At 38.5% G+C, this 14269-nt stretch overlaps 1 protein-coding gene across 1 annotated transcript in view; it reads right to left on the reverse strand.

Moving 5' to 3' along the window:
• LOC121739798 (signal-induced proliferation-associated 1-like protein 1) overlaps nucleotides 1-14269 on the reverse strand; it is a 29964-nt gene that overhangs the window by 11704 nt on the left and 3991 nt on the right. The window contains exons 2-7 of the mRNA XM_042132369.1: nucleotides 7302-7535; nucleotides 6026-6903; nucleotides 5532-5679; nucleotides 3612-3724; nucleotides 682-811; nucleotides 46-210 (exon numbers count right to left, since the gene is read on the reverse strand). Coding sequence (XP_041988303.1) covers nucleotides 46-210; nucleotides 682-811; nucleotides 3612-3724; nucleotides 5532-5679; nucleotides 6026-6903; nucleotides 7302-7535 — 1668 coding nt within the window. The remainder of the gene's footprint in view (nucleotides 1-45; nucleotides 211-681; nucleotides 812-3611; nucleotides 3725-5531; nucleotides 5680-6025; nucleotides 6904-7301; nucleotides 7536-14269) is intronic.

Genomic DNA, 14269 nt, shown 5'->3' on the forward strand with positions numbered 1-14269 from the left:
CTTCGATGTAATCCGGAATTTGTGACAATCAAATGAGTGGCGTACCGAGCTCGTTAGCGGCACCACGAGCGAGCGTGATCTCCTGCAGCTCTCGCGCGTGCGGCGGCGCGACGGCGGCGAGGCGGCGCGGCAGGTCCGCGGCGCCGCGCACGCGCACGCTCTCGCCCACGTGGTAGTAGATGCGCGTCCACCCGCCGCTGCTCACCCAGCCTGACAAATAAACCACAATAAAGCAAGTGCCACAAATAATTACAGCTGATATCGTCGCCATGTTAAGCGCATCGGTATTTAAACCGAAGGTTGTAATAATCAAATTCCATCAAGAAACGGTGACTATTCAATAAAACAGTTAAAAAGCTATTCTTGCGTTTCTTCTGCTCACGAAAAGTTATGTAAGCACAAACTAATCGAATTTTACTTCTGTTGGTTTAGTCAGGGAGACATAAGTTTTAGATTTATATAACGACATTTACGTTACTAAGAATATTAAACAGTCTTCCACGGTGCGTTTTTCGCTTAACTTTCTGCTGCGCCAGCAGTATATCCGGACCTATATGACGTGCAAACCTTCAAGAAGAGAGCGTATTCCCTTCCAATGTTGCAAGTGTCCATAGGCGACGTTAGTTGCTTTCTATCAGGTGACCCGTTTGCTCGTTTGCCCCCTTATTTTGTAAGTAGTACCGAGCAGCGAGGAGGTGGGCAGCACTAGCACGATCTGTCGCGACGCCTCCTCCAGCAGCACGATCGTGTCGGCGGACACGCCCAGCGCGCACTCCAGCGTGCTGCCGGAGCCCTCGTCCTGCACTTGCACCTGCAGTTACAACGGAAAACATTATATATTTATATATAAATAAACCCGGACACAAATCAGAATATTAAATGATACTAAGTCTTCCATTTTTTACGATTAGGTCTGAGGGTCAAGGGAAATGACCAACTAGGCAACTTGTACAGTTAAAGACACACTAGCTGTTTGACCGAGCTTAGCTCGGTATTCGATAAAACACGAATAAAATGACATTTTCTAAAAATGATTCCTAGCTAGATTAGATTAATCGCCCCCGAAACCCCCTATATTATATTTCCCTATATTTCATGAAAATCGTTGGAGCCATTCACGGCAGGACTGCCGTGAATGTGAATTCTGTCAAATGAAGCAAATAGTGTTGTACATATTCTCGATTCTAATTAATCGATTTTCGAAACAGACATGAAACAGACGAATGATAATGTTCGTCTTGGGATATTTTGTGACTCGATAATTATATTTTATGTAACACTAGCTGTTATCCGCGACTTCGTCCGCGTCAGCAAAATGCGATAAAAAAAGAAAATGAAATATCTATCTTAAAATTGAGTTCCAAAATTCCACCGTAACATACATACAGAGCAAGTTAAATAAAAGCTTTTAAAAAGAGACAAATTTTCCCCTTCCTTACCGATATAGTAAAAACCGGCCAAGTGCGAGTTGGACTCGCCCATGAAGAGTTTCGCAGCAGCTATAAGGTTTATTTCTATGAAATTAAAAGGTTTTTGATTTATTTTTATATTTCAGTTGATTTAATGAAAGAAAAGTTCAGGTTTACCATTTACCATTTATATTGACGTATAAAAAACTACCTGCTAGATATCGTTCAAACCAATTTTCGTTGGTAGTTTTTATAGTAATGTACATATATATTTTTTAGAATTATCATGTTCCTACTTTAGAAGTTAGAGGGGGCACAAATTTTACCACTTTGGAAGAGTCTCCCTCGCAAACTATTCAGGTTAGAAAAAAAATGATATTAAAAACCTCAATATTATGATTTTTTAAGACCTATCCATAGACACCCCACACGCATAGATTAGATGAAAAAAAATTTTTTTTTTCAGTTGTACCAATGGGGACCCCTAAAAGTTTTAATAATTTTTGCATTTTTGTATCAAAATCTTAATGCGGTTCACACATTACATCTACTTACCAAGTTTCAATAGAATAGCTCTTTAAAGTTTCGGAGAAAAGTGGCTGTGACATACGAACGGACAGACAGACAGACAGACATGACGAATCTATAAGGGCTCCGTTTTTTGTCATTTGGCTACGGAACCCTAAAAATCAGAAACAAACGGTGGAACAATAATATAATCAAAGGCAAGATTTTAGATAATAATGTGATGATTAATGGCATAATTATAGTGATGATGATGATTAGTATTATTCACTTTTGTGATCATGTTACTAAATTCGGGCTACATCTCATACAACAAAATAATTTTGGAAATCGGTCTACAAACGACGGAGTTGTCCGCGAACCAATATAAAAAAAGTGAAATATGTCCTCCTCCTTTTCGGAAGTCGGTTAAAAGGTAGCCTAAGTTATGCCTTACTACATAAGCTATGTGCCAAAAAAGCCCCGTCAAAATAGCTCCAGCCATTTCAGAGATTAGCCGGAACAAACAGACAGACAGACAGACATACAGACAAAAATTGTAAAAAATGTTGTTTTGGTGTTGATGTATTTATGTTCCTGTTTAGTGATTTAGTTTAGAATATAATATATTACTAGCTCTCCTGGCAAGCACGTATCTTTAGATTTATCATTCCTCTGTATATTAACTCGAATAATTACACAGGTCAACAAAATCGAAAAAAATTTGTACCCTGTGCAAACTAATAGTAGTTCCTATAAGAGTTTTGTGTGCACGATATATGTTTCTATGAAGCTTTCTTTCTATCAGCTCAAATTTTTAGGATATTTCATTCCAAAGTTTCAAAAATCTCGCATTTTAGCCCATTTCAGAATCACATTGCTGTTGAAAGTATTCATTTTTATTAGTTTTGTAATATGTATGCCAGAGGGAGACACTTCTTATTGAGAATGTAACTTGTTTCAATGAGTTATGACTAATTTCCCCAATATTATGACGGTTTTCAAAATGCTTTACCTAGCTCATACTACGTGGAGTAACAATTTTTGTATGAAAAAAGAAAGTTTAGTTTACAACTCTCTTTTAATAAAAAAATATATTATGCAATTTAAATTGAGATCTAAATAATAGATATTGTGTATATTTACTGAACATATTTTATCAAAATTCATGAAAATAAATTATTTCAATAGTTGTAAAGCGATTCTGAAATAGACTAAAATTCTAGATTCTTGAAACTTTGGAATGAAATATCTTAAAAACCTGAGCTGATAGAAAGAAAATTTCTTAGAAACATGTGATCGGGGCACAAAGTTCTTACAGAAACAGCTTTTGGTTTTCAGGCACCAAATTTATTGTTGACCTGTGTTATCGATTAAAAAATCGATATACCTATTAAAGTGGCAAAAGAGACGGGGCGCGGCGATGCCTTCGAATCGATTCCACACAAAAAAGTGACACGCTCGTGTTCATACAAATTGGAGCGACATGGCGGTTCTAACTAGATCCATTTTCTGTGCCCCTATTCTTATAATATATAAATCCAACGCATGGATCATCTTACTTGTGAGACAATCAGGTGATCAGCCTGCATTGTCCTAACCAAACTTGGAAATAACATGTTTCCAACGTGGAAATCGAACCCACGACCTCCGAGTTGAGTCCACGCTCTAAATCACTGGACCACAGGTGTCACTGACCTGATAGCAGAGCGCGCCGCTGACGAGCACGTCGGTGGAGCAGTCGTCGGCGCGCGCGGCCGGCGTGCTGGCGGTCGTGTTGCCGCGGCTCGCCAGCAGGGACGAGAATATCGCTGGAAGAGTATCAACATTCAAATTATTATATTATTGTAGGCTTTAGAGCGTTTTCACACGAGACACGACACGACACGACAAAATGCGGTGACGACTCTGGGCGCCATACATTTCTATGTACCGTGTTCACACGGAACGACACCGCACAGCACGACACAATTTTTAGACGACAATCTGCTATGTTGTCACTTTTTTGTCTACAGATAATATATAAATAAATTCTTTATTGAAAAATTGTTAAATAAATAATAAATGATTTTCAAACAGCCTGCCAAACTGCATTGCGGTTTGCCGGCGAGCATTACGCCGCCATATTACAATTACATCATAAGTTTAGTATTTATGGTAATAATAATTAATATATTATATAAATATTTTTATTTATTTTATAGTGCCCAAGTGTGTGCGCAGTACACAAGAGCACTCTCTATTCCTTTACTCTCATAACCCAGTGGGACGGAAGACCGACACGACTGGCTAGAGATCAGGCACAGGACCGACTTTTTACATGCCCATTCGACGCATGGATCATCTTACTTTTCAGACAATCAGGTGATCAGTCTGCATTGTCCTAACCAAACTTGGAAATAGCATGTTTCCAACGCGGGAATCGAACCCACGACCTCCGTGTCAAGAGCCGCGCTCTATACCACTAGACCACTGATGCCTTAATATATATATATTATTATAATTATATGACCATTTAATGATACTACAGTTCGACAAGGCTTTATTTGAACGTGGCGAGAAAAGGAACTAAATGCTCCTATCATAGAAAAACGTCATTTTTGACATGTGTTTGACAGTTCTCCTTTACCAGCAGCGCTCCCGTCAATGTCACCCACGTTCAAATAAAGCCTTGTCGAATAGTATACTATACATATATTATATGACTACGTTTTATAATAAGCTACTATCTTAGGTACAAACCTCGACAATAGATGACGTAATATTTTTAAGAACTAACGGCTAGTTTACACTATTAAGTTGGTAGTTAACTAAATTTTAACTTAATTTTAAGTTATTAACTGCATGTAAACACAAAATGTAGTAGCAAGTAGCAAGTTCAAATTTAGTTAAGTACGTATAAAGTATAAAAAAGTAAGTATAATGTCATATGTTAAAATTTAGTTGACTACTAATTATCTACTTAATACGTGTAAGGGCGTTTGTGCACTACACGGTATATTACCATCCGGCGCGGCGCGGCATCCGATTTCCTACCTTATTTATATGGCAAACGTGAAAGTTATGAACGACGGACGGTAAAATTTTGTGTAGTGCACAAACGCCCTAAGCCAGCCATAAGTGAATGCGGTGTCGTCGCAGAAATCGTCGCTCGTGTGAAAACGTCCAAACGACAGCCTGTGTGTCGTCTGTTCTGCAGTTCTTAAATCGTGTCGTGTCGTGTCTCGTGGGAAAGCGCCCATATTATAACAATAATCAGTTAGTGTAAAGTAGATGACACTAATACCTTAAATAAATACATACAAGGAAATTTAATACTCGTTTAATTTTACTAATCTAGACAAGAGCAAGCGCTGTTTTATGTAGTTAACTTACTAAAGGTAATTTTTATGATGGTTTTTTTTTTAATTTCTCATCCCCCCTAACGGTGTCAGGGCTTGTTGTTAACATTTAGGTTGTGTATGCAACATAACAATAAATTTACATTAAATACATTACTTCAATTATTAAACTTATAAAATTATTCCAATTAAAATAAATAACGACGATGATGTTTCCAAAGCTAGAGTTGTGTAAGTTACAGTTTATATTATGACTACTACACAATACACTACGTACAAGGTGTCTTGTAGAACTTCTGTTGCGCGTCGAGGGGCGTGGCGGTGACGTAGTTGCGGGCGAGGTCCTTGAGGTACTCCTGCCGCGTGCGCGTCGCCATCGTGCTGAACTTCGGCGACTGGATCGCCGCGTTCTCCGCGTTTATTATCTGCATAACGAACAAATCACTATAATGCAATCTATATACCAATCTATATATATCTATCAACGCACAGCCCAAACCACTGGACCGATCAGGCTGAAATCTAGTATGCAACTAGATAATATGACGTAGGCATCCGCTAAGAAAGGATTTTGATCAATTCCACCTCCAAGGGGTTAAAATAGGGGATGAAAGTTTGTATATAATATTACTTCTTAACGCGAGCGAAGCCGCGGGCAAAAGCTCGTTAACTATACGACTTCAGAATAAGCAGTAAGTACATATATAAATTCGTTTTTAAAGTATGTATCATGTCGATTGTTATCTTTTGTTTGAAGTAAATAAGTGATACCTTGCTGAGCAGCAGGTCGGTGAAGGCCTCGCCCTTAGCGTAGGTGGCGCCGGCGTCGAGGGGCGGGCCGAAGAGCGGCACCTCGCGCGCGCGGGCCACGGCGACACGGTACCGTGCGCGCGGCGTGCACGGCTCCACGGCGCGAACCACCACGAACACGTGCTGGAACTGCGAGCGCACGCGCCGCGGCGAGAAGGCGGCGGCGCCCGGCTCCTGGAACACGATGGTCACGATGTCGTTGCCCACGTGCCGCTTGCGCAGCAGCTGCTGGCGGTCCGGCGTGTACGGCAGCATGGTGGACACGTGGAACATGATCTCGCAGCCGCGGTGCGCCGCGTACACCGAGTACAGGCCGGTGGAGTCGGTGCGGTTGTCGAGGCCGGCGCGGTACTTGTCGAAGTCGCGCAGGCGCACCGTGCGCCCGAGCGTCTGCAGGAACTCGACGAACGCGGGCCCCGCCTCGCGGTTGTTGTACATCTCCTCTTCGGTGCTCTGGCCGGCGCGGCAGTACATGACGCCGACCTTGTACTGGCGCGTGAGGCGCTGCTCGTCCAGCCGCAGCAGCTGCTCGTCGGCGGCGGGCGCGGCGAGGCGCAGGCAGGCGAGCTGCAGCTCGGGCGCCACGTGCTCGACCACCTCCTTGGTGCTGAGCGAGTCTGAGGAGTGGCTGGGCTTGGCGGCGGGAACGGCGTCCTCGAGCACGGCACCGCGCAGCGCGACTAGCTCGGCCGTGCGCACGATGAGGCGGTACTGCCACGCCAGCTGCGAGGCCACGCCCCCGCCCCCTCCGCCGCCCCGCCGCAGCTCCACGCGGTCCTTCTTGATCGACACCGCCACCGGCCCGAGGTTCTCGTCCATTCCCAACCAGTTCTGATGTCCTGTTACAAAATTTTTTTGCAAAAAACGATACATAATACAAAGCAACTAAAATAATAATCGACGAAAGATACAGTTATCGTAACAAAGAAAGCAGCAAGTAAATAAACAATGTTAGGCTGGTCTGCACACATGTTATGTATTCGATTTTCGAATTTGTTTACCGTATTCAGAATTTTGGTGAGACTAGCGAAAACATTCGTTTTTTTTCACACGCGAACGTGCCGGCTTGCACTTGAAACGTACGGAGTTTGTTCCGTTCGGAAAAAAGCGAGCGTATGCGCCAGTTAAGTCCTTTCTACTGATTCTATGTCATCGGATTTTCGAATACGGAAAACAAATTCGGAAATCGCATGCGGTAAACTCGTTCATGCGGCCAGATTAAAAGGTGCATACTTACGCTGTTTGTAAAAGTAGTTTCTATAATATAAAGCGCCAAGGTCTTGGCTTTCGATCGGCAGTGGGTTCGCTGACTTGGTGAAAGGACATCCGTTTTGCCAATGCGTCTTCCCTGGGGGGAACTCGAGCACCGAGAACCCATACGCTGCTCTGGGTCGGTGCCAACCGCCATCCTGCCCAGTGAGAGCTCCCTTTGCAGTGCGGTAACACAGCGACACGCAGCGCTCTTCCTCGCCTTGTAAACAAAACCACAATATTAAAAAATAAAAACTGTTTACTTACAGATGGCAAAAATAGAAAATTTATATTGTAAATATGTTTCCAACACAAAGTATAGAGTAAAGTGCATTAAATTAAAAGGAGAATGCCCAAAAATATATGGAACCCTGTACCATTTTGCTTCACGACCAAACTTGGTTTTTTACAGTCTATAATTATCATATTAGCTCCTATAAAAATATATTTGTAAACAAAACTGTGGTTTCAGAGTAATTTGATAAAATCTAAAATAACCTCAAAATCTTCAAAGCATCTATTTTATTGACAGGTCATACACGAGCGAACGTTATTGCTCTAAAAACAGAGTAAAGCGCTTATATCTAGGGGTATTTATTATTATTATAATGCCCAATAGGCAATAGCGCACTAGCGGCCATCGAAAGTATGGTGTGGCCGCTTGGTGGCCAAGTGCGCGCGTGGTCTATGGCGGTTTCATACTAAGGTATCTATCTCGATGGCTGCATGACCTGGCCGTGTGCGCTATTGGGCTTATGCTCATGCTGTCAAGGAATACTATACTCACAAGGAGCATGCTGTTGAGTGGAGTCAAAAATAAAACAATGTATTTTTATTTTATCCAAACATTGTCATAACAATAACAAATACATAATATATTATACTTATGCATCAAACGTCCAGCGGCTTTATTATAACATTAACAAAAACAGAGTTGTATTAATAAACAAAAGGAAAAAAGGGCAAACACAAAGGGCTTAATTATTCTAAGAACAATAATAATTAATTAATAACATAATATTACATGTAAATTAAGCCTAATATAGTGTATGAATTAATAAACATAATTCAGTAAGTTATTCACATTTAGCAGTACATACATATTATGGAACATAATATTATGTGAACATGATCATTGATCACACAAACATTTAAATAAGATTAATTTTTATCAACATAAAAGAAAAATACCTATTTAAACCATTCATTATACCCGGACCGTCGCGTCGGTATGGATCGATCCGTATAGATATAATTAGACCAATCTGTATGAAGCTTAAAGGAGTAATGCGGACGGGTCCAAACGGATTCGTCCGCATTACTCTAAAACCCTCCACATCGCTTCATACAGATCGGTCTAAGCGGAGCGATCCGTACTAACGGTCCGTAATAGTGACAACAAATAAAAATATTTTATGAAATTATTTATGAAACCATTTTTATTAGGACACAATAATAAAAACACTACCAGCAGTATCAAATATTGAAGAATAAAAATTAAAAATATCAATAATAAGATATAATCTATACTAATATTATAAATGCGAAAGTATCTCTGTCTGTCTGTCTGTCTGTATCGCTTTCACGCCAAAACTACTGAACCGATTGCAATGAAATTTTGTACACAGTTATTCTAGAGTCTGAGAAAGGACATAGGCTACATTTCGATGTGGGAAAATATCTTATTTCCATGAAAATATCGATGAAAATTAATTCGCATTGCGCGTGGCCAGCGCTCATCCCGGGGGTCCTGGGTTCGAGTCCCGCAGGCGGAACAAAAAGTTTTCAATGTTCCTGGGTCTTGGATGTGTATTAAAATAATATTTCAAAAATCTTAAATTCTTAAATATATTTTATGTATAATATTATAAAAAATCCAGAAATATATCGATGCAATGAACATTTTAGTTCTAATACGATTCAATAGATGGCGTTTTATTTTTTACTTCATTATAACATAAAACTAATAATACTTATTAGTTATTATGTTTTTGTTTATAGTTTTTAATACGTTAGAATATTATGTTTAATAATATTATCACTTGGTATAATAATAATCAATCTATCTTATCTTATAGAACTCCTACTGCATTTCTAAGGAGTTCGAGTGTACCGTGTTGGCCTATATTCCATCCAGAAAATATATCAATGCAATCAACATTTTAATTCTAATATATGAAAACAGATGGCGCTTTATTTTTTACTTCATTATTGTAACAGAACTAATCATACCTACTTTATTATATATTATTGTTTTTATTCATAACTAGCTGTTGCCCGCGACTTCGTCCGCGTGGACTTTAGTTTATAGCGCGCGGTGTCAACAAAATTTGTGTCAAATTTAAAAACTTTTTAAAACCCTGGTAAGTGGTACCCCTCTTAGGGCCGCGCAGCGCGCTACACCGGAATGGCAGCGCTGAAAGTGCTCGCCTCGCCGCTGCTATTCCGGTGTAGCGCGGCCCTTAATTAATCAAAATACCCAAAAACAGCTGTGCAGTGTGCACATAATCTATACTAATATTATAAATGCGAAAGTATCTCTGTCTGTCTGTCTGTCTGTCAGTCTCGCTTTCACGCCAAACGCCAAACTACCGTATAAATGCGAAAGTATCTCTGTCTGTCTGTCAGTCTCGCTTTCACGCCAAACGCCAAAACTACCGAACCGATTGTAATGAAATTTTGTATACAGATAGTCTAAAGCCTGAAAAAGGGTACCAGGGTTTTTTTATAAAAGCTTTTGACACCAATTTTGTTGACATCGCGCGCTATAAACTGAAGTCCACGCGGACGAAGTCGCGGGCAACAGCTAGTTTAATATAAATAAAAATACTTAAGTACCATAGTTATTTTTCAAGTGCAGCAGAACTATTCTAGCTATAATGTTTCTCTTTTGTTGATCTTGTCTTACAGTATGTGTTCTTGTAGTAAGTATATAGAATAGACTGGCCACAAGAAAAACAATCTTCTATGACAAACTTCCTTCATTGTTTGGGTTTGCTCTGCGGTGTCAGAATCTGAAGTCAGCTGTAATAAAACAAAGAATTAATTAAATAGTGTTTGTAATAATATATTCATAGAAGTAACATCTATACTCTAAATGGTTTCACTGCTAGAAGATTACTTGTGAAATCAAAGACTTATGTATTTAAAGCCTTTAATGTTTTTTCTGTTGTTATATTTTCAGGTGCTAGTTTAAAACATTTCATTTGTCGGGAAATACATGGAAGGTGCCTTCTTAGACTTTTATATGCTTATTCAGAAAATAAAATAGGTCTGCTTACCTGAGTTATGAGTAGGAATTATCCATATACATTGGGAGTAGACAAAACGAAATCAATATATACGCAGCAAAAGTTCACAAAATATTTTCACAATATATACATTATACGCAGAAAAAGTTCAAATGTCCTGCCCAGGGTGTACAATCTTAGAATGTTTGACACGGTAACATAAGAATTTTAAACCTCCAAAATAAAGAAGACCAGGCAAGTACCCAATTATTGTATGAAATGCTTACTTTTTAATTTGGTAGAATAATAATAGTTAATAACTCCGTCGCAAAACAAGAGATGGCGCTTGTAAAGCTTTCGCATCAGATTTTATCATAAATTGTGCTAGATATCACTACTGAGTTATTTGTAACTAAAATACATATGTAAATATAAAAAAAATCAGAATCTTTTATGAAAATAGTATTTTAAAATAAAATATTTTCAATAAAAGGTACTGTGTTGTATTTTTGTAACTTAACAGCTATAATATTATTTTTCCTTTTGGTAACATCGATAAAAAATATCCCAACAAAGATGTCAAAGTCAATCAAACTTTTTGCTTTCGAGTGTGGTGCTAAAGAAGGTAAAACAGTGTGCTCTACAATTTGTCGAGTAACGGCGTTTTCACACGAGACACGACACGATTCTTAGGCGGGCGCCATTGTGATCAAATACGCAAATTCGCCAAGTGTGGCACTGACATTTGCCTATTTGTGCAAATTAATTGCTGGCATTTTCCTATTTGTGCAAAGTTTGCTCAAACTTTGAAGCCCATGTCTGGCGCCAGCTATAGACAAATATAAATTGCACGACAGACGTCACACAGTCTGTCGTTTGAATGTTTTCACACGAGCGACATTTCTGCGACGACACCGTATTCACTTATGGCTGGTTTACACGTATTAAGTAGATAAGTAGTCAACAAGATTTTAACTTAAATGACTTTATACTTACTTAACTAAATTTGAACTTGCTTCTTGGTACTAAATTTTGTGTTTACATGCAATTAATAACTTAAAATTAAGTTAAAATTTAGCTGTTACCTCGATAAGCAATTTATACGTGTAAACCAGCCATTACTTCTTAAAAATATGTCATCTATTGTTGAGGTCCTAAGCTGATAGTTAAGCTTATTATACAATGTAGTCATAATATAATATTATTTATGTATAGTATAAAAAACCTGCCAGTACCTCGCTACGCCCATGTTAAATGTTAATTATTACCATATTATAATACTAGGTATGATGTAAATGTAATATGGCGGCGTAATTCTCGCGAGATAACCGCTATGCAGTTTGGCAGGCTGTTAGATTATGATTAATTATTTATTTAACAATTTTTCAATAAATTATTTATATATTATCTGTAGACAAAAAACGTGACGACATAGCGGATTGTCGTCTCAAAATCGTGTGTCGTGCGGTGCCGTGTGAAAACGGTACATAGAAATGTATGGCGCCCGGAGTCGTCACCGCATTTTGTCGTGTCGTGTCGTGTCTCGTGTGAAAACGCTCTTAGGCTCGGACATTGTTGCTCGCCTGTCTTTCTTGCAAAAATTTGGGTAAGGGATAGTTCCCTTTGTGAGTGTGGGCTAGACGAAGGTACCTTGGATCATATATTTTTCTCTTGTCCTAATAACCATTGTTCCCTATATGATCTTCTCCCCGCAACCATTCCCCGTCCTATCAATTTTAAATCTGTGTTATATTTTGTAAATACGTCATTTATTAAAGTGTTATGTACATATTTTATTGATACTAATAAAATAAAATTGTAATTAGTTAGTAGTTACTAACCCTAAATGTTTGTGTTGTTTTAGGTTCTCTCAACAGACTCATTTTATAAAAGTAGTACACCGTACACTTGTTTAAGCATTAGACCTTCTTCAACACAGAGTCTTTGCCACTCACGCTGATATTGGCAACTCACCAAGGAGCCATTATTAAAAAGAAGAAGAAGAAGAGTGTGGTGCTATCTGTCATAGATATGTGTCTACGCTTTTTTCTTGCGGCTTACGAATTACGAAGAAATTTGTTTGTTTCTGTGCATATGTCCGTCGAGTAGAGCCTCCGTTGCTCCGGTTTGTGTGTTTGTAAATTGTAAGTGCTGTGAGATTGCTCCTGTGCAAGAACTGAGATAGGACTCTTTGTACTTTGTAGAAGTGTTGTGTTCCTTTAAAATGTTTTGAAATAAAATAATGTTCTTGTAACAAATATAATTTATAAAATTCTGTTGTTTTATTTTAATTTTTAATGTACATCTAATATTCTATAAAATCAATTACCGCAATAAAGCGCCATCTGTAACTTTACGACGGTACTAGACCGTTGTAAAGTTACAGATGGCGCTTTATTGCGGTTTCCACAAAATAAAGAGAGTGAGGTCTCTATTCCAGTATATAATAAAGTACTCTGTGGTCCTGCCCTATTTATAATTATAGAAGCAAGCATAATTTATATTTTGTGTAAATAACCTGAAAAATAAAACAATGTCGCAATGACAGATGTCAGGGATGCGATCGATAAATCGAAGTCTATGAAAAAGATCGATTTTATGTCTAATAGCAGCACTGAATCGATTAAGTATAATGGATATTAGATTAATTTTACTGTAAATCTAACATACGGTATATATTATAGAAAAGCTTATACATGATATCATTATGTCATATTATCATTCGAAAACTGTTATTAAAGCAAGTAACATTTATAACGATTGCAATAATAATTGCTTTAGTCGAATGAATCGATATTGTTACAATATCGATTCTTTGATATTATGTTTCTATTAATGCACTACATCACTAACCAAACATGGAGGAAGTCATATTTAGTAATTTTTATTCTTTAATTTATATTCACAGTTCAAATATTGGATTCCTGGCGTGGAATCAGGGTGAAAAATTCGAAAAAGAATTACTATTATATTTTCATATTGAAGCATGAGACAAATTGGTACCACTTTTGGGCATTCGCCTTTTATTATTATGTCCATGTTTCACTTAATTTTTTTTTTATGAAATAAGGGGGCAAACGGGTCACCTGATGGAAGGCAACTTCCGTCGCCCATGGACACTCGCAGCATCAGAAGAGCTGCAAGTGCGTTGCCGGCCTTTTAAGAGGGAATAGGGTAATAGGGGACGGTAGGGAAGGGAAGGGAATAGGGGAGGGTAGGGAAGGGAATAGGGGAGGGTAGGGAAGGGAATAGGGTAGGGAATTGGGCCTCCGGTAAACTCACTAGCGCTGTTTCACGCCGGTTTTCTGTGAGAACGTGGTATTTCTCCGGTCGAGCCGGCCCATTCGTGCCGAAGCATGGCTCTCCCACGTAAAATTATAGTGCTATAGCTTTTATATACAGTAAAAATAATTCATCACTTACAATAACCAGCAAATACAATACATAATATTATGCAATTTACCAAATTACTAAAAACTAAAGCTCAGCTCCTGCCTGAGGAATTATTACTGTTATAGTTTATAGTTTAAATATCAATTACATTAGAGAATGTCATGTTACTATGGCAAACTTTTAAAATTAGAAACTTAATTGCAAATATTATATGCTACATATTATTGTATAGTCTCTAGGCATCTATCTGCATAAGATTTTAGTAGAAACAAAAAATTCCAACTTAAATATAGACTAGAGAGATAACTGTGTAGTAGGTACTCCTAGTAAA

Source organism: Aricia agestis, chromosome 2 (assembly GCF_905147365.1).
Source record: "Aricia agestis chromosome 2, ilAriAges1.1, whole genome shotgun sequence".
NCBI lineage: Eukaryota > Metazoa > Arthropoda > Insecta > Lepidoptera > Lycaenidae > Aricia > Aricia agestis.